General features: G+C 39.2%; 1 protein-coding gene across 6 annotated transcripts in view; it reads left to right on the forward strand.

Annotated features, from left to right (window-relative positions):
• SPOP (speckle type BTB/POZ protein) overlaps positions 1-23,217 on the forward strand; it is a 63,948-nt gene that overhangs the window by 36,907 nt on the left and 3,824 nt on the right. For all 6 annotated transcript variants that reach the window (XM_087441017.1, XM_087441016.1, XM_087441019.1 and 3 more), the window contains 7 exons: positions 7,192-7,335; positions 7,993-8,114; positions 10,076-10,227; positions 10,354-10,481; positions 17,004-17,181; positions 20,127-20,182; positions 20,675-20,797. In XM_087441017.1, coding sequence (XP_087297143.1) covers positions 7,258-7,335; positions 7,993-8,114; positions 10,076-10,227; positions 10,354-10,481; positions 17,004-17,181; positions 20,127-20,182; positions 20,675-20,797 — 837 coding nt within the window. In that variant the 5' untranslated portion in view covers positions 7,192-7,257. The remainder of the gene's footprint in view (positions 1-7,191; positions 7,336-7,992; positions 8,115-10,075; positions 10,228-10,353; positions 10,482-17,003; positions 17,182-20,126; positions 20,183-20,674; positions 20,798-23,217) is intronic.

Genomic DNA, 23,217 nt, shown 5'->3' on the forward strand with positions numbered 1-23,217 from the left:
AATACCTTCTACACCTTAGCCTGGTATAGAAAAAACTTAGTTATGTGTCTAGACATGTTACAAAGATCTCTCTCTCTCATTCTGTCTCTCTATGTAAGTATATATATACATGTTTACACATTATACATGTTTAATGTTATCTTTTCTCTACATGTCATTTTTAAGGGAATCAAACCCTGTGTCAGATATGAAAATTATAGTCAAATCTAAGAAAATGCTAAGGATCTGCCTCAACTTTATATATTGGAATTTTTTTGTATAGAATTTAACTTAGAGTAACTTAGATGTCTAGCATGAGCTCCTGACAGCTGCTGTAATGGTACTTTCTATAACAAGATTGACTTGTTCTGGAAAATGTGCTTGTATTACTATTGTCTTGTGGGTTCCGGAACTTCCCATTTAGTCTTGGAGACTTCTCTTTTCTCCCAAGTTTTCTTGGATTTTTTTCTTTTTTTTGTGAGGAAGATCAGCCCTCAGCGAACATCCACGCCGATCTTCCTCTTTTTGCTGAGGAAGACTGGCCTTGGGCTAACATCTGTGCCCACCTTCTCCACTTTATATGGGATGCCGCCACAGCATGGCCTGACAAGCGGTGCATCGGTGTGCGCCTGGGATCTGAACCCTGGGCCGCCAGTAGTGGAGTGCGCACACTTAACCACTAGGCCACGGGGCTGGCCCCTTGGATTTTTTTTTAATCAAAGAAGAGTATAGTTTTGGAAATGTATTGAATGGGATTCTTTAAAATTGGAGTGAGATGAACTGATCGTTTTCTTTTTTAAATGTTTTGTTTTAAAAGTATGCCTGGATTCCTATAGCTGTTATTCATTCAGCAACTCCCAAACTTTAACCTTTTAACTAGAGCTCATAAAGGAAAAATATGATCCCAAAAGACAGTGAGTTTAGTTATTCAACAATAATTTAATTGAACAAGTATTGAGTGCCTGTTATGATACCATTTTAGGCAGCAAGGGATGCTCTTCTCTCATTGAGCTTAACTTCTAGTGGGAAAGACAATAGACAAGTGAAAAAATAAAAACAAGATAGTTTCAGATAGTGGTAATAAAGAAGAAAATAAAATAGGGTAATGTGATGAGGACAGGCTGGAAGTGGGGCTACTTCAGATCGGGTGGTAAGGGAAGACCTCTCTGAGGATATTACATTTGATAGGACTCCTAAAGAGTCCTATCAAAGAAGGAGCCAATTATGAAAAGATCTGAGGGAAGAAAGAGCTTTCCAGGCTAAGAACCTGATGTGTTCACCAAATAGAATTAAAGGCCTGAGTGACTAAAGCACGGTGATTGAGAAGGGTAAGTGTTACATGAGGTCGGGGGGTACACCGAAGCCTGGGCCATCATGATAGAAGGTAGATTTTACTCAGATAGCAGTGGAAGCCACTGAAGAATGCCAGTCTTATCTCTCATAAGGGTCCGATTTATAAGTCACCTCATAACTTAGAAAAATTAATTATGAAGGCGCTAATTCCTTTTTGAATTTTTTATTTATTATTTGAAAAGGTAATATATTCACATGGTTCACAATTCATAAAGTATAAAAGGGAATACAATGGAAATTCTCCTTCCCACCCAAGTACTCAGTTTCCTTTCTTGGAAGTAACTAGTGTTCCTAGAGTCTTGTGTAGCTTTACCAGAGATGATATATGTATTAAAACAAATAAATATTTTTGCCTCTTTAAACAGAAAGAGCTTCTGCATTCCTTTTTTTTTTTTTCAGATGCTTATTATTATACTGTCTCTGTCAAAATTTATTTAATCAATCCCATGTTGATGGACTTTTAGGTTATTTCCATTCTTTCATGATTACAAATGGTGCCACAGTGAAAAACCTTTTACATTGTCATATTAAATATATCAGTAGGGTAAATTTCTAGAAATGGAATTGCTGGATCAAAGGATATGTGCATTTCTTCTTCATTCTGATATACATTTCCCTTCATGGAGACTGTGACAATTTATACTCTAATCAGAAATGTTCTCCTTACCCTGGACAAGTGTTATCAAACATTTTGATCTTTGCCAATTCACTGGGTGAATCAATGTGCAGTTTAATTTGCATTTATCTTATTATGAATGAGAGAGAATTGAACATGTTTTCATGTATTTAAGAACCGTTAGTATTTACATTTCTGGAAACCATTGGCTGTTCTTTGCCCATTTTTCTGTTAGGCTCTTCTTCTTGATCTTTAGATTCACTTAATACTAAATCCCTCTGTTAAAGAATTAGACAAAAACAAATACAATGTTATATGTCAATTATATCTCAATAAAAAAATGTAGTCATCTTTAACTTGTAAATTTTGCAAAGCGTGAACCTGATGAGAGACATAAAAAAATCCCAGTCTTTCCTTTGCTGATTGAGGTCTCTCTTGATTGCCCTCAGTTTCATTTTAAGAAGTATCTCTAAATTAAAAAAAAAAATGCATTTAGTATTGTGTTAGACTAGATTGAACTGCAAAAAGTTTACCCATAACAGATATTCAAAAGTCATTCAAACCTTGCAACAGAGAAAGTCAGTATGACCTATAATAATCTGTCCTTGGGGTAATGAGAGAAAAGTTATTACCTCCTGGGCTGTATATGATTGAGGACACTGTAACAGAAGAAATACAAACGTCCCTTCGAGGTCACATCAGTTTCTCAAAAATGAGTATACCCAAGTCTTTCTATAGTTTGTTTTTTTATCAACAATCTTTTTGGCATCTTCTGTTTTGGAAAATGCAAACGTCTCTCAGGTTTAAAATAGTTATGACATTGGGATTTTTCCTTACTTGGAAACTGTACAAGGCTTTAAACCAAAAGAAAAAAAAGTGATAGGCTTTTAAAAAGTCCCTAACAAACCATTCCTTGGCAAGAAGCTACGTTCCCAGCCATCTAGCTTGTGCATGTTTGTGTGTTATGCTGAACCACATGAAATTGGCAATATTCGACTATTTTTGGCCTACAAAACAATTTCATGGTTCAATCTAATAGCTCCACAATCTTATGCCTGTATTTTCAGACTCATGGATATAAGGCTAACTCATAGATACCATGCATGTGATATGCCTGTGTTAGTTGTTGATTTTTTTTTTTTAATTCTCTGACTGGATTAGATTGAAAATGGAGGAATGCTTATAGGGAATAAAAGAAAGATAAAAAATAACTGCACAAGCTGTCTATGTAATGCTTTTCAGAGTGTGTTCTAGCCTAGCTGTGCATATATTGCAGGTTAAACTATTGGGACATTTCCGTTTATTGTGCAGGGAATTCATCTTCTATTCTGAAAGAATCCTGATGATGTAAGAGTTTAATTCAAATTACTGATTTGTATTTTCAAAATAAAGGAAATTATAACAGGTCTTTCTCCTTTTGTAGAATGAAGATATACTTGATACTGGATGAAAAACTCAACTTTTACTGGGGCTGATAACTTGAGGGTGCCAGGCTAGGAGTTTTTGGCTTTGTGTAACCCATCCAAAAGAAGAAATTAATGATTCTCATTACATTGCAAATCTAATATACTCAGCATTGTTCAGAGGACTCTTTTAGAAATATGTGAAACAAACAAGCAGAAAAGTTAATGAACTTGAATGCAACTGGATAAATGTTTCAGTCATCCGAGTATTTCTGAATGCCTTGTTGCAGGCAGGCTGTGCTAGGTGGGAAGGGGATACAACGAAGAATAGTTGCAAGTTCCTTTTAAGGAGCTGTAAGTCTACTGGAGGCAACAGCAGTGTTCATGAGTGTAAAAGAAGGCAGAAAAGAGTGCACTGTATAGGTTCGATTGAAAGCATTATCTGTGCATCAAGACAGCATTAGTACATTTTCTTTTTTACCTCTGTCTACTCTCCAAGGTTTAATGTTCTAGTTAGAAATCATATATATTGATTGACTTGAAGCTCTTGTCAAAAATGATTAATGACTTCATGGTCTCATAATACCTGCTAGGAAGCATACTGTTAGAGATTGCTGCTAGTTGCTAACTGGTACTACCTTCATTGGAATTTGAGCAGTATTACTTTTGACAGAGGTATTTTAAAGTATATTTCTTGGTGTGACTCAGAAGATGTGTAGCCTCACAGGTTGGGATTTAATAGAATGAACAGGAAAATAAATGGTAGTATATAACAGATATGTTCAACTACTGGGAAGTTGAACATACTTGAGCATACTGGGAAGTTGCTAAGCTTTGGAAAAAAAATTTCTCGTTACAGAACTTGGATGGTCTTGTCTTAACTTGTTTGTAGCCAGAAACAATATATTTTGGTGCTAGTTGTCTCCTACAGAGGTTCTTAAACCATGACCCTCAAATAGACCTCCTCTTTTCTAAACTTGCTTTTCTGCTGGGCATCTGCGGCAGTTGGCATGAAGTACTGGAGAGTTCACGTGACAGCAGGCTACTTTGCTGATGAACACTTTGCCCACCATGCCTGCCATGAGTGAAATTAATTAGACTTGTGTTATCCTGGTCAATTTCCCTCTCAGCAGGTTGTGTGATTAGAGCTCCTCAGAGTCTGAGGCTGATTCTCCAGTTCTACTAGCTGCTGGGTTGGACATTTTTTAAAAATAGGAAGAGAGGTGATATTATTAAAAAAATAAATAAAATAAGACTTGGCTACAAAATAAGTGAGAAGCAAAAAAGTAAAAAAAAAAGGCGAAGACCAAAGTTGGTTTTTTATTTTTTTTCCCCTCCTTGTTATAATGGACCATGGTTCAGTAGCAACAAGCCATGAAAATTAACCAGTTTTAAACTTGTCCTTTTCTTAGGCTTAGAGAATTCTTAAATTGTTAATTGTTAGACAAATTTGGAGTATTATTTTAAACTTCAAAATAAACTCAAATTAGTATTTTATGATCACTCAGTATAGAGCTGAGCCTCCACCCCACACCTCCAGAGCCAACTTTTATGCTTTTAACTAACGTGTAAAATTCACATCTTCATTGCCAACCCGCCCAAAAGATGGTTTTAAGTAAGAATTTTGAAATTTCATTCTGGCTCCTACTGGCATTAATGGCAACTAGGATTTGTAAAACTGCCTTAGGTGCATTTAGTCATTACTAGACAAATAAACAGTTCTGTGAGAATATGTTTTCCATCAAATGCAAGCCTACCTTATCACAGGTGATCAATTGTAGCATCTGGTCTCTTCTCTTGATGTTATCATGGAATCATGAATTGCACGAACCACAGAGGCCTAAATGCCACTGCCATACTTAGTTTGCTAGTTTAGGTGAAATAGCACATCGTGCGTATAAGACTGTTAACTCCATCTGTGATTACATGGGATGCTTTAGTTGTAAATGCCGGTAGGATAGTGTTTAAAACTAATGGGGACTCTGGTAATACCAATGGTATATTACTTTGTAAGGGTGCACCTGTATCTTATTAATCCCCCTGTGCTTATTAAGTGGCCAGTGACTGTGTGTGAGTTGAGTGATTTTTTTGTTATTCATTTATACTTCTTTTTTTTTTTTTTTTTTTTTATTTTATTTTTTCCCCCCAAAGCCCCAGTAGGTAGATGTATGTCATAGCTGCACATCCTTCTAGTTGCTGTATGTGGGACTCGGCCTCAGGATGGAGGGAGAAGTGGTGCCTCGATGCGCACCCGGGATCCGAACCCGGGCCACCAGCATTGCAGCGCGCGCACTTAACCACCAAGCCACAGGGCCGGCCCTATACTTCTTTCTACAAAGGGTTTGAGGAAGTTTCCTGAAATACTTAACATATAAAAGAGTAAAACAGTTGAGGGAATTATAGCGAGTGAATAACATTAAGAAAATAATAAGGCTATTATAGAATGAGCATATGATCTTATATAGAATATAGCATATAGAGCGAGTATATGAGCCTATACTTTCAAGAGATGGGTCACAAATTTGTCTCAGGGCTTCCTAGTAGCCAAGCAAAGAGGGCAACATGATCAGTTATAAGATTCATGTTGTCTGTCCATAGCTGAAAACAAACCAGGTGTTTGGGAAAGAAATTTCTCCCTTGGGTAATTTACAGTCTCACCAGCAGTGTATGAGTTCCCATATCCCCATACATGATATGGTTGATTTTTTTCTTGCTGGTCTAATAGGTGTAAAATGTTTAAAAGCTATTTTATTTCCTTTTTTTGTGAACAATATTTTTATAAGGTAGTTGGCTTTTTTCTTATTGATTTTGTAGAAACAGTTTATGTGTCAATTCATATCTTAATAAAATTATCCCTTTGTCGTGCATTGCAAGCTTTTTTTTTCAGTTTGTTTTTCAGCTTTGTTTATGGTACTTAAAAATTGTAACTAAATTCACCAATTTTTTGTGTGTAGAAGGGCCCTGAAGGGAAGACTTTGGAGTTGGATTTTGATTTGCTGTTGGGACACCCTGTTGAGATGTATGGTAGTTATTTGAAAGGGTCTGAGGCTAATGAGAGAGGTCATAGTTAGAGAGATTTGGGAAACGTTTGTATGAAGGCAGAAACTTGACACTGTTGGGGTGGATAAAATTGCCCTGAAAAAGAATATAGATTGAAAAAATGATTGAGGATTAAAGCATGGGAACAATAGTGGAGGAAGAGAATCCAATAAAAGCTATTGAGGAATGATCAGAAAACAGAGAGAGCAAGGAGAAGAATCTGGAAAATGGGATAGTGACAGTGTAAGTGGGGACAGATCTCCAATGCTGCAGAGAAAGGAACACATCTAGGAAAGGGGTAAATGTTCCCCTTCAAGAGAGCAGCTAGCAATGGGTTGAGGAATAGAAGACTGTTCTTAATAAGTCTGCGGTGAAGTGTAGAAGATGAAACAGTAGTTAGAGAGGTAACAAGATCATTTTCCCTTAGGAGTGGAGTGTTTGTGCCATAAGGGAAGGAGCCAGTTGCAAAGTTGTGTTGGTGTTCACTATGCTGTCTCCTCTTCAGGCAGCTTTTTTAAGAATGTACCTTATATGCCTTTTGAGTAAATTCATTTGGTAAGATAATATTAAGTATTATGCAGAAGATTAAAACAGGGTGATATAATGGTGACTAGGAGACTACTTTAGATTAGGTAATCTTCTCTCAGGTTAATATTGAATGCTAAGGAGCCATTTGAATGATAAGAGTAGAGCGTTCCAGGAGGGAGACAAAGTTTCCAGTCTCTGGAAGGTCAAACAGAAATAGTAGGATGGTATACCATTAATCTAATAAAATCCTCTTGCTTCTTGGGTGGATTTTAGGGTGAAGAGAGAACAGAAATCTTTGTCCCCTGACTTTGGAAATCTTGTTTAACCTTCAAACTGGCGATGTCAAGGGTTCCAAGTCCTCCACCTCCGGCAGAAATGTCGAGTGGCCCCGTAGCTGAGAGCTGGTGCTACACACAGGTAAGTTCATGTTTTCACCCTGTAAATCTTGCGTCTTGGGAGGATTTTGGTGGATGAAAAGAATAAGATTTCTTTTCCTACATCGTGTTTCCTGCTTTCTCTGGGACATAACTGCCAGATAGCAGATAGATAAAGTATTTGTCAGCTTTCCATTCTTTGTTTTCTCACTTGGAATCTGAATGCCCTAGGCCAGTATTTTTCACTGGAGGTTGAAAAGGAGGAATCTGTGAAACTACATCCACTTACATCCCCCTTGATGGAAATGTGTTCCTCTGTTGGGCAACTCAAGGGGAAACCAGGTTTGAGATTTGCAACCCCAGGGAATGGCATCAGCATCTAATTGTCACATGTTGCTCTGAGCAGAGGCTCATTTTAGGGATGGCTTTATCATCTGCTATCCTAACCCTGTCTGTGTTTTTCTCACTCATCCAGTGTTTCTCAGAAGCTGAGAAAAGCTATGAAAGCAGTTGGTCACTGTGCGATTTCTTAAAATGTGGATGAGGGATGCAAAAAGCTGAGCCTCCATGCTGGCCACACAGTGCTGTCTTCCTATGGAGATCAGGCGGAGGGAGGGAGGGGAAACGATCGTCTGATCTTCAGCATGTTTTTCAGTTTGCGCACTTCCTATTTAATTGCTTCCTGGTTTTCTATCAACAGATCAAAGTAGTGAAATTCTCCTACATGTGGACCATCAATAACTTTAGCTTTTGCCGGGAGGAAATGGGTGAAGTCATTAAAAGTTCAACCTTTTCATCAGGAGCCAATGATAAACTGAAATGGTGAGGAATACACCTAGCTGTAAAAGTTTTTCTAAAAGTTGCCTGCTTTGCTTGGTTTTATGGGAGACTGACTAGAATGTAAGATCTTTGAAGGTAGGGACTTTGTTTTGTTCTGAATGTATTCCCCAGTGCCTGGCACATAACAGATGCTCACTATATATTTGTTGAATTAATTCAATGAGTGTAGCAACCTCAAATGGCTGTAGGGTAATGTAAATGACTAAAGAGGGCCAGTGTTGTAAATCATATCCATTTATGGTATGAGTGTTGACCACTTGGCAAACTAGTGAGTATCCTTCTAAAAGGGGTGGTGGCTGCTCAGCTCCAGCTGACTATAGCTATGTGTGAATAAGGGCTGACCATTGCCAGATTTTCTGATTTTTCAAGAAAAGCAAGAAATCTAGATTTTAACACACTATCTCCTGACTTTTAAATTGCCTGTTTTTAGACAATAAAGGAGGTTTATTTGCTTATGTAACTGGAGTGCCTAAGGTGTAGGATAGGTTCGAAAGTAGTTTGATCCAGCAGCCTACTGGTTAGATTAAGGACTCCTCTCTCTGCTCTTCTCTGCTCTTCACACTGTTGGACCTCTCAAGTCTGGCTTCCCTTGTGGTTGAAGGATGACTGGCAGTAGCAATGGGCATAATCCACCACCATCCAACAAAAGTCTTTGAACTTTCTCTGAACTAATTGTGTGGCCAAAAATATGTCATACATGCACTAATTGGTTTAAATCTGGGTTCTCTCAATTAATCGCTGTGGCAAGGTGAATAGGATTTGGGAGTGGGGGTCAGTCCCATCCAAACCATGTATCCTCTTGACTAGGAGCAGGCAGTTCAGGATACAACCATGTGCTCACTGCAAAGACCAGAACACATGTCTGTAAACCACCAGTTTTGACCTCTGATAACCCACTGAAGAGTTAAACAACTCTCCATTCATTTAGTATTTGTTAGCTATGTACATTAAGCACTGTACTACTAGGTGCTGAGAGAATGCTTATTCTTAGGCATTGTATTTAAATCTGCATCTTTAGTACAATGTATAGTGATGTATGTGGCATATGCGCTCCCTAGAGAGGCACTGGATTGGGCCACCTGTTTGAGAGAGGTGCCATAACATTGGCAAAGCCTAAGGACACATATGGCCTGTGTGTTGTATGCGGTAGAAGCAGTGTCTGAACCACATACAGTTCAGCTAATGACATTTGCAACTTAACTCAGTTGAACCTATTAAATTCTGTCTGTATTTCGTTTTGATTCATTGGTAGCAGATTGGCATCTCTGACTCCATGGAGAAGCCTAGCTTGGAACTCTACCCTATATGATAGGAGTTTACTTTGTCTGTGCTTCCTTCATACTGCCTCCTTTATTCTAATCTTAGAATATTATTGCCAGATTGATAAAGTATCTGTAAAAGATTATATACTATTCACATATTTCTCTAGAATACTTTTTCTCTCCCAAGGTGATATTAAAGAGGTCGCTGACATGGTTTTGCCACAGTCCTGACAAAATAAGGAGCTGCCTTTCCTGAGATTGAGGATAAGAATAGAGTGAGACTAGGCTGAATTTTGAATATTTTAGGGGGGTAAAAGAGTGATTTGGGAGATTATGAAGAAAGAGGCATAGATGTAAGGGATGTGTTGTCAGATTCTAGGATGCCACTTTATTTTTTAGAAATACTTTAATTTATTATGGTGTGCAGCATGCATCAAAGAATGCCCCTTTATTTTTATTGTTTCCTTTTTAAAGGGTGACTTGGGTTGCTCTAGAAAAGTGGTTCCCAAGTAGTCATTCTACTGAATCAGAATCTCCTGGTATAGGGCCTGGGTTTTTGTTTTTGTTTTTTTAATATCTCCCTCTCTTGATTTTGATGTTCTAGTTCCCTCCTATCGCTTCACGAGCCTATAAACATGGATGCTTTCGACATATTTTTTTTTTCCTATCTGTTTCGGGCAGGTGTTTGCGAGTAAACCCAAAAGGGCTAGATGAAGAAAGTAAAGATTACCTGTCACTTTACCTGTTACTGGTCAGCTGTCCAAAGAGTGAAGTTCGGGCAAAATTCAAATTCTCTATCCTGAATGCCAAGGGAGAAGAAACCAAAGCTATGGGTAAGTGCTCTCCTCCTCGTTCGACGCTTTATTTTCACATACAACAACTTCATACACTGACAAGTCGTGGGTTTGATCAGGGTTTTTTTTGAGTAACTCTAAACATAACTTTCTTTTTCACCCCAGAGAGTCAACGGGCGTATAGGTTTGTGCAAGGCAAAGACTGGGGATTCAAAAAATTCATCCGTAGAGATTTTCTCTTGGATGAGGCCAACGGGCTTCTCCCTGATGACAAGCTTACCCTCTTCTGCGAGGTGAGTCCTTTTACCCCGCTGTGAGACTAGCAATTCCCAGACCTGGTGGGTTTTGGTAGGCTTAATTGTATTGTATCAGGGATAGAAAGTGAGAAAAATCCCCAAGTGGAGTAATTGAAAACTGTGTCATGATTTCAAGGTTGTTGGGCACCTCAGCTTTCCACTTGTTACTGTTTTTTAAAACAAAGATTGCGCACTCTCTTGGTGTGTGTGATTTTTGAGTTGCTTGGGTCAGGCTTCTGGCTCTTTCATGGCGTGTTTTGTCAGATAGCATTTGGAAGGACTATCAGTTGAAGGTGAGGAGAATGGCCAGCAACTAGATATGTATGTTTGTTCCTTAAACTTTCTGAGTATGAAGTCCACATGTGTTTGACTACAGAACATTTTCTTTCCTGCCCTTTGAACTAGATGACTCATATCAGGAGTTGGGTGTCTCTGGTTTGTCTTGCTGGAGTAATTGTGAAATAGGAAGGTGAGAACCATTCTTTCTAGAGTGAAGGCTACGTAAAGCTCTCTAACTGTTAGTTTGCTAGGAGAATTATCTCTAGTCAGCTAAGAGAGTCCTTCTCTCGCAAACGACCTAAGAGCCTCTCTCAGGTTTTCAGGAGAAGCTTTGAAGTAAAATTCCCAAACCAAGAGTGAGTTGGAAGGTGGTTTCTTTAATGAGTATATGCCAATTAGTTGTTTCATTCTGTTATCAGTACATCTATAAATACTCATAAGCTCACAGTGTAATAAATGAATGAAAGCTCTAGTCAACTGAAATGGTAGTGTTCCCTGTACATTGTGTGATCAAGGAACTGCTTCCTGAGCTGCCCACTTGATGAGATGACCACTGTATTTTCATGGGGAGGGTGCAGGCAAATTCCCCAGCTACCAGTGCACTCTGTCCAATAATAGGCTCATACTGTGAGTTAATGACAGTTCCAAAGGCGTATCACCACCTGTGCAGCCGGGAAGGGTGTCCCTTAGGAATCTTGCCTTTTTGCAGAAGACGCCGGGCCAGCAGTAGGCTTTTTTTTTCTGAGTCACAGCTCATTGAATATTTCCACAGAATAGTTGCTGGTGATAAGAAAACTTTGGAGGTATAGTTTATTAAAATACCACACTGAATAAATAAAATACAGTTTACGTGATAGCTACCTCCTTCTCCTTTGTAATCGCTAAGTAAAAGAAGGGAATACTAAAATTATGGCATCTATATAAATATATAAACTGTTGTAGTTACTTTTTGTATGAAACTAAAATTTGAATTCCGTATAAATCCAAATAGTTGCAGATCACACTCAGTTGCCCAGGTGAAGAAATGAGAACAATTAGGTGGTTTTGTATGAAGTTAGATGTTATATAAACAGACCATCAATTTAATCTTCGCCTATTTTAGAGACCTATATTTCAGAAAAATTCAAAAATAATGGAAAATTCTAGTTTCTGTTGGAAATGAAAGCCAGTCTTTGAACTGTTCTCTGAAGGAAGAGAAATCACGTATAATATTGCATCTGGTGTTTTAGGCAACGCCATAACCTTTATTGCAGCATTTTCAAGTCCAGAGTGGTGTCAGCCTTTCTCATATGCTTTCCTCTCCTCCCTGCAAAAAATCCATTCCAGCTGCTCCAACCCTTGTATTGATGTTGATTTGGAAACCAATTGGCCTGCCCTCACTTGGCAGTCTCTCATCCTGTGGTTAAGTCTGAGGCTCACTCTCCCTTCGCTTCCGCATATGAAATTCTCTTAGGAGAAATCCTGTGGTTAAGTTTAGATTTGCCTTACTGACTTAGAAGGGAAGTGAGATGACACTTTGGAAGTGAGGAGATGTTGAACAGGGAAGCGTCTGCTGGGTTCTGCTGATGCCATCGGTTTCTTACCATCAGACCAGGTGTGCCATCTGTTCCCTTCACACATCTCTGTCGGCCACAGGTGCTGAGTGTTGCTTCTCATACTTGGGCTTGTGCCTAGTGAGACTCGTTTCTGTTCCAAGGCTCTCTGTGGACTTAGTAGCATTCAGCATTGCAAGACGGTTGGGTGGGGGGGTGTGTTGGATGTGTGGGTTTTAAAAATATCTGCAGCTGATCCAAGTTCCTAGTGCTTTTCAAAGCTAGATCATTCTCTGGTGCAAATTCTATCCCTTTGATTTGTTGCTCCCTTCTATCAATGGAATATTTATAAACAAGTTTATTTTAGTTCATGTTTCTATTTTATTTATTATTGGTTAGCATTTTCTTATTATTTAGAGGCTTTTATGAAGTTGATGTCCACATACAAATTTAGGTTATGAGTACTCCACTGCTCCATTCCTCACTCAGCCTTTGGCCAGGCACTTCTGTGCTATTCTGACGCAATAAGTACAGTTGTTTCATGGATTTTTGGGGCTGTTCCCAGAGGCCACAAGAGGGAATCCTAAGGTGAAAGACTGAGAATCATACCTTTGTTTGTTTGGGCTTTATTTCAGTGGTATTACTGTTAATGAATATTTAAATGAAATTAGATTGCAAACTCTGAAAATGCTGAATGAGTGGTCTTGTTTGTAACGTGCCACACTGGGTTCACTTTCAATTCGCAGTTATGTGTTTGTCTATTAGGAAAGGTGGCGATTCTTCCAAGTTGATATTGCTTAGTTAATGTATTTGGAAGCGTTTTCAAAACATTCCCTGGATTATCTCTTATCACAGTTCTTTGAACTAGGTTAGTTCTCTTCTCTTCATTTCATGTTACTGGGGAGAGAAGCAGTGCCTACAGAGTTCAGGTACTTTTTCCTAACATTGTGCAGAAATCTGTGTCAGGGCCACGTCAGCTGTCCAATTTCCGTCTCTAGTCTGCTGTGCTACACCAAGTGGAGCTGAATGCCGTGCACCCAAGGAAGCATAGGCTCTATGAAGTTTTCTTGAGAGAGACTATTTATTTTGGTAATCAAAGAGAGAATCATGAAAGCTTTATTATACTCTTAATTTTCTTTTTAATAATTTAGGCCACAGAAGATCTACATGAAATGTTTCAGTTCTCTTGACCCTTCTCTCCATTTATTTATATTGAAAACAAGTAGATGTTAGTAATCAAGATGCATGTATTCCACCTTCACTGTATATGCCTTTAACAGGTAGAAGATTCCAGTGGCTCTTTGTAAATGTTGCAGTTAAAATTGAAATATGAAATATCTAGTCAATAGTTAGCTCTTAAAACGTCTCTTTCCATCTCAAACATAGAATATCCCTTCATGGCCTGGGAATATGTATTTTTGCCAATTTTTTTGTGTGTGTGTGAGGAAGATTGGCCCTGAGCTAACATCTGCGAATCCCCCTGTTTTTTTGCTGAGGAAGACTGGCCCTGGGCCAACATCCATGCTCATCTTCCTCCACTTTATACGGGATGCCGCCTGTGCCTGACAAGTGGTGCCTCGGTGCGCTCCCGGGATCCAAACCGGCGAACCCCAGGCCGCCGCAGCGGAGCGGGCGCACTTAACCACTTGCGCCACCGGGCCGGCCTCCCAAATTTTAAATATGTGGGTCCATTCATGTTTTTTCCTTTTTATCATTTTATTAATGGATTATTTGGATATATTAGTTGAACTGTATGAAAATGCCAATATTTGATTGTTCTTGACCTATAAGAATGATGATTTAATATGTCACATTATAGGTTATAAAACATGATAATGTAAACCTACCACCCAACCCAACCCCAACACCACCAGTAACTTGGAACTAACCTATATATGCTTCTTCCCTATCCCTTAGACCTGTTATTTCCCCACTCCGAGGATGATAATAAATAGCTGTTTTGAACTATATGTTATCATTCCCTTGTTGATCGTTTGTATGCCCGAACAGCACTATATTATCTAGGTTTGTTTGGTTTTGAGCTTTATAAAAGTGGTGTCAGATTGTATGTAGTCATCCAGCACTTGTTTTTTTTACATTATGTTTCTATTGTGGATATAACTATAGTTCATTCATTTGTAGTGCTGTATAATAGTCTATTGTGTGAATATACAACAGTTTATTTATTCATTCTCTTATTGATGGACATTTGGATTGTTGCTAGTCTTTTGATTAGAAATAGTGCTGCTGCTATAAACAATCTATATGCAGAATCTGTTTATTTTTTTCTTGATTCTTTTAATTATATAGAAGTTAAAAAATATATTTCCATTGGTTTTACTTAGACTTTTTATGTTTAGATAAAATGTACAAGAATTGGCACAATTTTTAGTCTTTTATGGAATTTTCTTTTTTTAAGAAAAGGAATAGACTTTAAAAGTGAGACCCTTTTACAACTTGAAATTTAGGGGGTTATACAGCCTTCCGGAGACATTTTCACGCAGTCATTTATAAGACGACATAAATGTCACAGTCACGTCATCTTCACAGCTGCAATTCTGAATGAGTCTCCATAGTCAACTTTATAGGCATTAAAAAAATCTTCAGTTTTTCTCAAAATGGTCTCATTTTAGCATCATCATTTGCAGAGGAAAACAATCCCTTTCTAAGTTAAAAGTTTGGGCTCTGAAGACTCATTTGTGAATGCCATTTAAAATTTATTTTTAATTAAGCGTATTTAATGTTGGTAAGAGGTGCCAGACATTCAGAGCTCTGGAGACTCCAGGCATCCATATATCTGCAGAACAAGTCTGGCTCAGACAGTAAAGGTACATTCTCCTTCCTGCTGTGTTCCTGTCTGTCTAGGGAGAGGAATTGCCCCAGTGAGAGAAGTCACAGTCTTTGGGCCCTACTCATTACCAGGCATACATCTAACCAGCAGAGGGTCCACTGGTGTAGCTGTCGTTTGAAATTCAGCTTAGCTCTTGCCAATTCATTTTACTCAGTCTAGTAAATTGCCATCAAGTGTTAATGACTTTGGGCTTCTGTCAACCTGGTTTAATTCAAGCATAGGAACCCAGTGCCAAAAGCATTTTCCATTCCCTTCATTGGCCGTCTCAAGAGATTCCTGCCTTTCCCCGTGAGTAAGTTGGATTTAATTGATCTTTTCCCTCTTTTTTTTTTTTTTTTTTTTTTAATCAGCAGTATTTTGAAGCTATAACTGGAAACAGGCAACTTGTACTTTTGTTGTTAATGTGTCAAAGAAGTGAGGGTGTTAATATGAGAAAGTGGCTGAACCAAATTAGAGGTCTTACACAGGACAAGAGAGAATCTCTGTGGGGTGGTTTGTGCTGGGTCTTGGGCTGTTAAAATAATGTTATAATCTGACTCTGATAAATGTGCTACTAATGCTAAGCACATTGATAATTGATTAACTTGGCTGCTTCATTGCTCAAGACCATAATGGCTAGTTTTAAACAAATGAATAAATTTCTTGACCTGATAGTAAATATCTCACTCCTGCACAGAGGGGACTGTGGGTCATTTGGATCGGGCATTAACTTTGCCTCTGGGTTTATGACTGCATTTAAGGGATGACTTGCATCTTGAAGGTTAAAAGAAATTTGGGTCATTTAAGATGTTCCTAAGCTGTCTTTCTCATCGAACTCATAGGAGTAGCAAGAGTGGGGAGCTGATTCTCAAGGTTTGTGAATTCTGCTTTGATTTTAACGTTTCTAACCTGATATGATGTAGGAGATGAAGCATAGCAGTGGTTGTTAGGCAGAAGACTGATCTGCTGGGTCTTATCTTCAGTTTGGTAACTTACATATTATACGATTTATAAATCCTTGTATTTGGTGTCCTAACAAATTTATCTGAGTTTCACTGACCCATCTAGAAGTTACCCTGGTTTTTTTCTAGGCTGAACAGTTAAGTAAATTCAGCTGGTTAAAACATGCTGCTGCTGAAGCCATAGTGGCAAGTTGAATCCCTCTATAAATCTGTTGTCATCATTCTGTTCCAAAGCTCTAAGTGCATGTCTGTCTGGAGCCAGCCATCTTGTATGTCATTGTCACAAATGACTCAGTAAGGGTGTAAATGGTGTGGGAGACCCACCCAGTTATCACTACCAGAAAGATCTTCCAAGCCGAGTTCTGTTCATTAAACTAACATTGTGAGGAGGTGCCAATTATTTACCAGGCCCTATAGAAGCTGTATTTTATTTTCATGTTCCAGACCTAACTAAAATAAGTGAAGTGCTTTTAGGCTTATTAGATTCTTTTCTCTAGAGAGTTTAACTTAAATGGTAGTTTCTATTGGAGTTCTTTATATTTAACCTTTTAGTTAAGACAGAATAAGATAAATACTTGAGGTTTAACATTTGTTTCTGTCAGTTTTTTCCCTCTGGTGGCCTTGCCCAGCTTTTCAGGGCAGGGGAGGCGGAGCTTATTAGAAGTTAGAGGAGAGGATTTGTGGGGCTCTCTCCCCGTTGTCCTGAGATGGTGTAGAGTAAGTATGATTGTAATAGATTGGACATTACTTGATCCAGAGGATAAAGCCTTGATTAGTGCAGGTGGTTTTAAGAGAATATGACTAACATTAGTATCTGAATGTACTATAGCAATGAGGTAAAAGTTCTCTCTCCTACTGCCAGGAAGAAAATTCCTGGTAACAAAAGCTTTGGACTGTGTTTCCTTGTCTTTTACAGGTGAGTGTGGTACAAGATTCTGTCAACATTTCTGGCCAGAATACCATGAATATGGTGAAGGTTCCTGAGTGCCGGTTGGCAGATGAGTTAGGAGGACTGTGGGAGAATTCCCGGTTCACAGACTGTTGTTTGTGTGTTGCTGGCCAGGAATTCCAAGCTCACAAAGCTATCTTAGCAGGTTGGTATTTATTCTTGGGGAAATTTAGTTTTGGTGAAACAAGGAAAAACAGTGGCTGTGTAATCGCCTTTTGGGTAACTTGAACTTTTTGAATTAGTGCAAAAAACTGCCGTCAAATATATTTTTATGTTGTGGCGGCATTAGTTGTCATAACCAAAAAGGCTACTCTCCATAAAAATGGTATTTCTGTTTTTCTTCTCTGTAGTGGACTTAGGCCACCGTTTTCAAGGAGTGGATGATGATGTAGTATTGAATGCCTTTGCACCTAGAGAGTAGATGTCAAAGCACAGGTTAAGAGCAGGTGTCAGCCCCTAAACAGGGGCTTAGGATATAATGGAGAGGATTCTGGACTCAGGACTAAACCACCATCTAACTACATCCCCCGCCCTGGAGGTCTTGGTCCTCTCTTTGATACAAACATACTAGAAGAATGAGAATGTTGCTAGTGACATGGAGGATCAGGTCTTGCTCTAATTATAGGCCCTTGGTCTTTAAGACCAGAAAGACTGACAGAAGAGGAACTGATAAGTCAGGACTGAATTTACCTCACGTGAAAGTATAGCAGTCAGACACAAACTTCTGTTCAGACCATAGAGTCTATAAGAGGAAATTGCATGAACCTTCAGGCAATAAATTTCTTACCAAGACCCTCACCTCTGTCATTCTAAAATACACACCTGGCAAAACCTCAGTCTGCTCAATCTGACCATCTTCCTGTTCCCTCTCTCAACTAGGTGTTACTGTGTATTGCTAAAGGAAGTCATCTCCTAGTTTAGTGTCTCCACGCTCAGCTAGGCCCTCAGCACTGCCAAGAACTCTCTACAGATACATAGTCCGCTCCCTTTCTTTTTCTCAGCAATAGATACTTCAAACCTTTACCGCTCTCCTTTAATCTCCAACTCCTAAAAGATGACCCTGCTACTTCTTCCAAGAGAAAACTGAGGTCCTTCTCCTTTGGCGTTTGCTTCTCACCTTACCTAACATTTTCCCTGCATTCCCGTGGAGGAAGTGTTCTTCCTCGTGTCCAAAGCAGACTGTATTTTCTACTTCTGCTTCATACCCCATGCTGCCTTCTCAGAAGCTGTGCTCTGCCAGTTATACCTTGTTGTCTGGGATCTTCCCCATCTCTCTCTCTCCTATTGCCTATTTACCCTCAGCCTGGAAACAGGCTCAGCCTTCTCCCTCTAGTTATTCTTTCTCTCTTTTTCTTTTTTTTCCAGAGCTGAGTTAGCACATTCACTGTCTCTACTTCTTTCCTCCCACTTATCCTCAGTTCACCTCGATGCCACGAAAGCACTTTTCCAAAGTTATATGACCTGCTAGTTCCTAAATTTGAGAGAACTCTTTAGTTCATATTTGACTCCTTTCTCCTGGTTTTCTCTTGGTTCTCTAGCTACTACTTTTTTTTTTTTTAAGATTTTATTTATTTATTTAGTTTCCCCCCAAAGCCCCAGTAGATAGTTGTATGTCGTAGTTGCACATCCTTCTAGTTGCTGTATGTGGGACGTGGCCTCAGCATGGCCGGAGAAGCGGTGCGTCGGTGCTCGCCCTGGATCGAACCCGGGCCACCAGCAGTGGAGCGCGCGCACTTAACCGCTAAGCCAGGGGGCCGGCCCCTCTCTGGCTACTTCTAATATGTGGCCTCCTCCTTTGCCTGTCCTTTCAAACATGGGTGTTCCCTGAGGGTCTGCCTTAGTTCTCTTTTCACTCTCCTTATTCTCCTGGGGCGATTTTATTTATTCTCATAGCATCAGCTTTTGTCTATCCACTGAAGACTCTCTAAGCATGTCACTGCCTTGGACCCTTCTCTCTTTATTAAAAGCACCAGCACTTTGGTCTTCAACTTCTGTAATATATTTATTTAGTACCTGATAGTCTATAGCCCTTCTGAGATAAGAACAGTGAGAATTAATATCCTTTTGGAATAGATTAAAATATTGAGACTCAGAGGGTTAAGTGATTTGCCCAAGATTATATGGTTAGAAAATGGCAGATCTAAAATTAGTCCTTTGTGATATAAACTATAGCTCAAAGTTCCAGTTACCTGTTGGCTCAAAGTCCTACTATATATTCCGTCTGTTCTTCCTCTCTTAGGTAGAGATTGATAGTCTTAACTTTCACCAAAACCCCTGATTTATTCAGCAACGTGATAAAATTTGAGTCCTTAGCCATTTTATTACTTTCATGGTTGAAACTAAGTTTACTTATTTTTCATAGTCTTTATTAGACTAGAAAGGGCATGGCTTAGAACAACACTGTTTCTCAACCTTTTCTCATCATCCCTACCCCTAAGGAAAAAATTAAATTATCACTAATGAGAGACATTAAATACTAAGGAATGAGATTTTGTCAGGTAGGATTGAGCTTGGAAGGGCCACCAGTGATTGTGATACCTAAGATTTTTTCACCTCTTTGGGGCGTTATCCCCTGTTGAGAATGCCGGGCTTGGAGGAACAGACGACCTGCTGTAAACAAGCGTGCGCTTCGTCTAGTTAGTAGATGCCATTGAGCCTTGACCTCCTTGCTGTGTAGTCCCTGGAGGTGGAGAAAGTAGGTGTCACTGTTCCAGGCAAAATCCAGCTGTTAGGACACCCTGCTTACACCATGAAGGACCTTCTGTTTGAACCCCAGATCTACTCAGAGGATGTCATTGTGATCCAACGTAGGAAATTTGAGTAATTTCCTTGAAATATAAATGGTTGGGATGGAGCTAGTAAATTATTTTGAAAGTAGTGATTTTTTTTCCCCTATGTGTTATAATTATTCACTTTTTGGTATATTATCAGAAGAGACGAACTTTATAATTCTGGTATAATTTGAGGCTAAGACCCTTTCCTGTAGCAATGGGACAGGAAGGAGAATGCTCTCTTCTTCATAACAGAAGAACCAGGAGATTTCAGTGTGATAACCATATCTGCCTCTGTTTCCTTCTCACTTTTTTGTAGCTCGTTCTCCAGTTTTTAGTGCCATGTTTGAACATGAAATGGAAGAGAGCAAAAAGGTATGTAACAGGAAGGAGATATGTCTTTTTAGCGATGACTAGATTCAGATGATTTCCCAATTTGGCAGCAGATTTATTTTCCTAATGATTTTTTTCTCATGTTATTAAAATGGAGTACAATTCCTTGAACAGATACTTTCTGAGAGCAGAGAGAGGTGGACCGGAAGCATTCTAGGTACAGCCATCTCACTCTGTCCCAGGCAGATCATCCACAGAGTTTTGGGTGAGGGTATTAGATACGTGTTTCTACTCAGGACAAAAAAGGTGACAAATCAAAGACATAGTTGTCTTGCTGTTGTATTTGAGAAAACAAAGGTGGTACATCTGATGGGAGAAAAGGCTGTTATAATCAAACAGGGCAAAGAGAAATTTTCCATTCATGTTAGGTTTTAAATGCTACAGCTTCTCTCCTCACCAGAGCTTAAAATCATGAAAATTGTTTAGGGATTTTGTTCTGTTGGAATGTTTCTCATTTTCACTTTTTCTGCATAGAATCGGGTTGAAATCAATGATGTGGAGCCTGAAGTTTTTAAGGAAATGATGTGCTTCATTTACACGGGGAAGGCTCCGAACCTCGACAAAATGGCTGATGATTTGCTGGCAGCTGCTGATAAGGTGAGAAAAGAATAGAAAAACAGTCACAAGTCGAGGAGTTTTTGTGACCTCTTGAGTTTCATGATCGGGCTTCTCTGTTGCTTTGTGGGTAAGACGAGTATGTGTCTTAGTCTGGCCAGGACAGTCCTGGTTTACGCTTGTGTTCCAGCACAGTCACTGACAGCACCCTTTTTATTTTCAAAAGTGTCCTGCTTTGAATGGTAAATTATATGGTCACCCTAACTATGGAAAAGAAGGATAAGTTTGATGTTTATCTCTCTTCTCTTCCCCATCTCAAATTTAACCACAGTGATATTAAAGATTCAGATAATACTAACATTTGGATTTATAATTTGGCTTTATAATTTAAAAAATGTTCTTGAGTTCATTAACTTTCATGTAAACTTTGTCAATAAGAAAATAATCTTTTATCCAGTGTCGTGGTTATCATCTTCAACTTTTACCCTAAGTAGTTATTGAAATATACCATATTCAAAATTATAAGGTGATTAATAGCTCTTCAGGAAAAAAGAGATACTACAACAGTAAATGTACACTTTGATTGTAAGACACATTTTGATTTGAGAGATGTTAAAGTATGGAAATTAAAACGTGGATCTTAGAATCAAGGAAATATGGTGATTACCTAAAACAACAGGCCACTGATTCCCAAAAAAAGGTGGGGGGAAAGGTTAACGCAACACTGCGTTTAACCGAGTCAAATCGGGCTTTTGTGTGTCACTGTTTCACTGCAGGATTTCTCAGATCTTTTACTATGCTCGTGTGCCCTGTGAGTTTCCTAAAAGGGAATGTAATGGTCAGCATTTCTCCAATTTAGTTAACCCCAGAATCCTTTTCCTCCAGGATTGCCTCTGGGGATTAGTGTTCCCCAAAACAAACTTTGGGAAACTGACTTTCATTGCATAGATACATCAGAGAGGGCTCGGTGACCTGTCCTCCAAGTCCCTGTGGTCTGAGGAAATGTGACTGGGTGGGGGGGGGACGGGGTTGGAGGTGAAAGGATTGCTGTTTATCCTGTGGAAGCTTTTCTTGTGTTGCTGCTGGTGGTTGAGGCAAGGGCATTAAAAGAGCTTAAACCCAGCCAGCGATAGAGTCTGGGGAGAGAGATGGTTCTCTTCCTGCTGTGCTGCCCCAGCACCCCTCTGAGGGCAAGCTGGCTCTGGCCTGAGGGCACTAGAGCCTTCCGAGGTCTGCTGGTGGGAGTAGTCCCCTTCCACCTCCCTTTGCACCTCTGAGGACAGGGAAGTGCCTGTGTTTATAGTGGAGGTTTTATCTTTATTGATCTGCTTTTTGGAATGTTTGCAGAGGATGAGGCATGTAAACCCAATCAATGCTGCTGATGAAAAGGATTGAATAACAGCTGTATTCTTATCACCTTTCAAGACTAATAAATTTATTAGTACAGTTAAGCAAAGCGAACATTCCATACCCTTCCATTCTAGCTCAGTTCTGACCAGAGGAATCTTGCTTTCAGTGGAGACAGTAAGAAAATATTCACTGTGAGCTCTGGGGAGGTAGAAGCCACAGCCCAACGCCTGCTTTTTGTAAACATGAGTTTATGATGATTCTGAACTCTGATTTTCAGTGAAGTGGTCCCTTGTGCTTATACACACCAGGCGTTTATCCCCCTTATCTTCTAACTCCCATAAGGGTGAGTAGTATTGCAAGGCCCACTTTTTAGACAGAAATACTGAGGCTCAGAGTTGTATATCCTGAAAGCCAGGGTTAGACATCTGTGTTCCCTGGGTTTTCATTCTTTCTCCTCAGCCGGAGAGCTACTGGGATCCTCCTGTAAGTGCACAGAACATGGGGATCAGCCTGAATTGACATTCCAAGGATGGTATTTTCAGTACAATGTGTTAACTTGCATTTTTAAAAGATAAATCAGTTGAATCACAGCAGTGCTTTAAATTTATGAATGAGAAGTAACTGAAGGGTGTTTTCAAATTCCATTCAGAATTTCCCATTAGGCAGTCTTTGCTCCAAGCTTATATGGAAACATTTTTACCTTTACACCTCTTTGTGAGCTTCAGGAAAGCAGAATAAGAAATATTTCATGGAAGGATCTAAACATCTAGAATTTACCCAAGAGGTTGAAACAGCTTCTTCTGAGCTTTTCCAGTCTCCTGGGGACATGTGTAATTAGACCAAAAACAAAACAAAACACATCGGCCAGGCCTGGGAGACACAATTTCACTCTCTCGGGTAAGTACTGCCATTAGGCAGGTTTTTCAGAAGCATAATTAAGAAAAAAAACTTTGTCCCCCAAGGGACAAGAATGTCTACTTTTGTCTAATTATGCTGTAGGGATCAGAGCTATTCACAGTAAAAGTCCTTTTAAAAGAATGTGTTGAGAAAGGGTAAGAGGAATGTTCTGTGCAGCACTGTATAAAGACTGAACATTTACTCAACCTTTTCCA

This window comes from Ceratotherium simum, chromosome 16 (assembly GCF_057802395.1).
Source record: "Ceratotherium simum simum isolate JZ-2026a chromosome 16, ASM5780239v1, whole genome shotgun sequence".
NCBI lineage: Eukaryota > Metazoa > Chordata > Mammalia > Perissodactyla > Rhinocerotidae > Ceratotherium > Ceratotherium simum.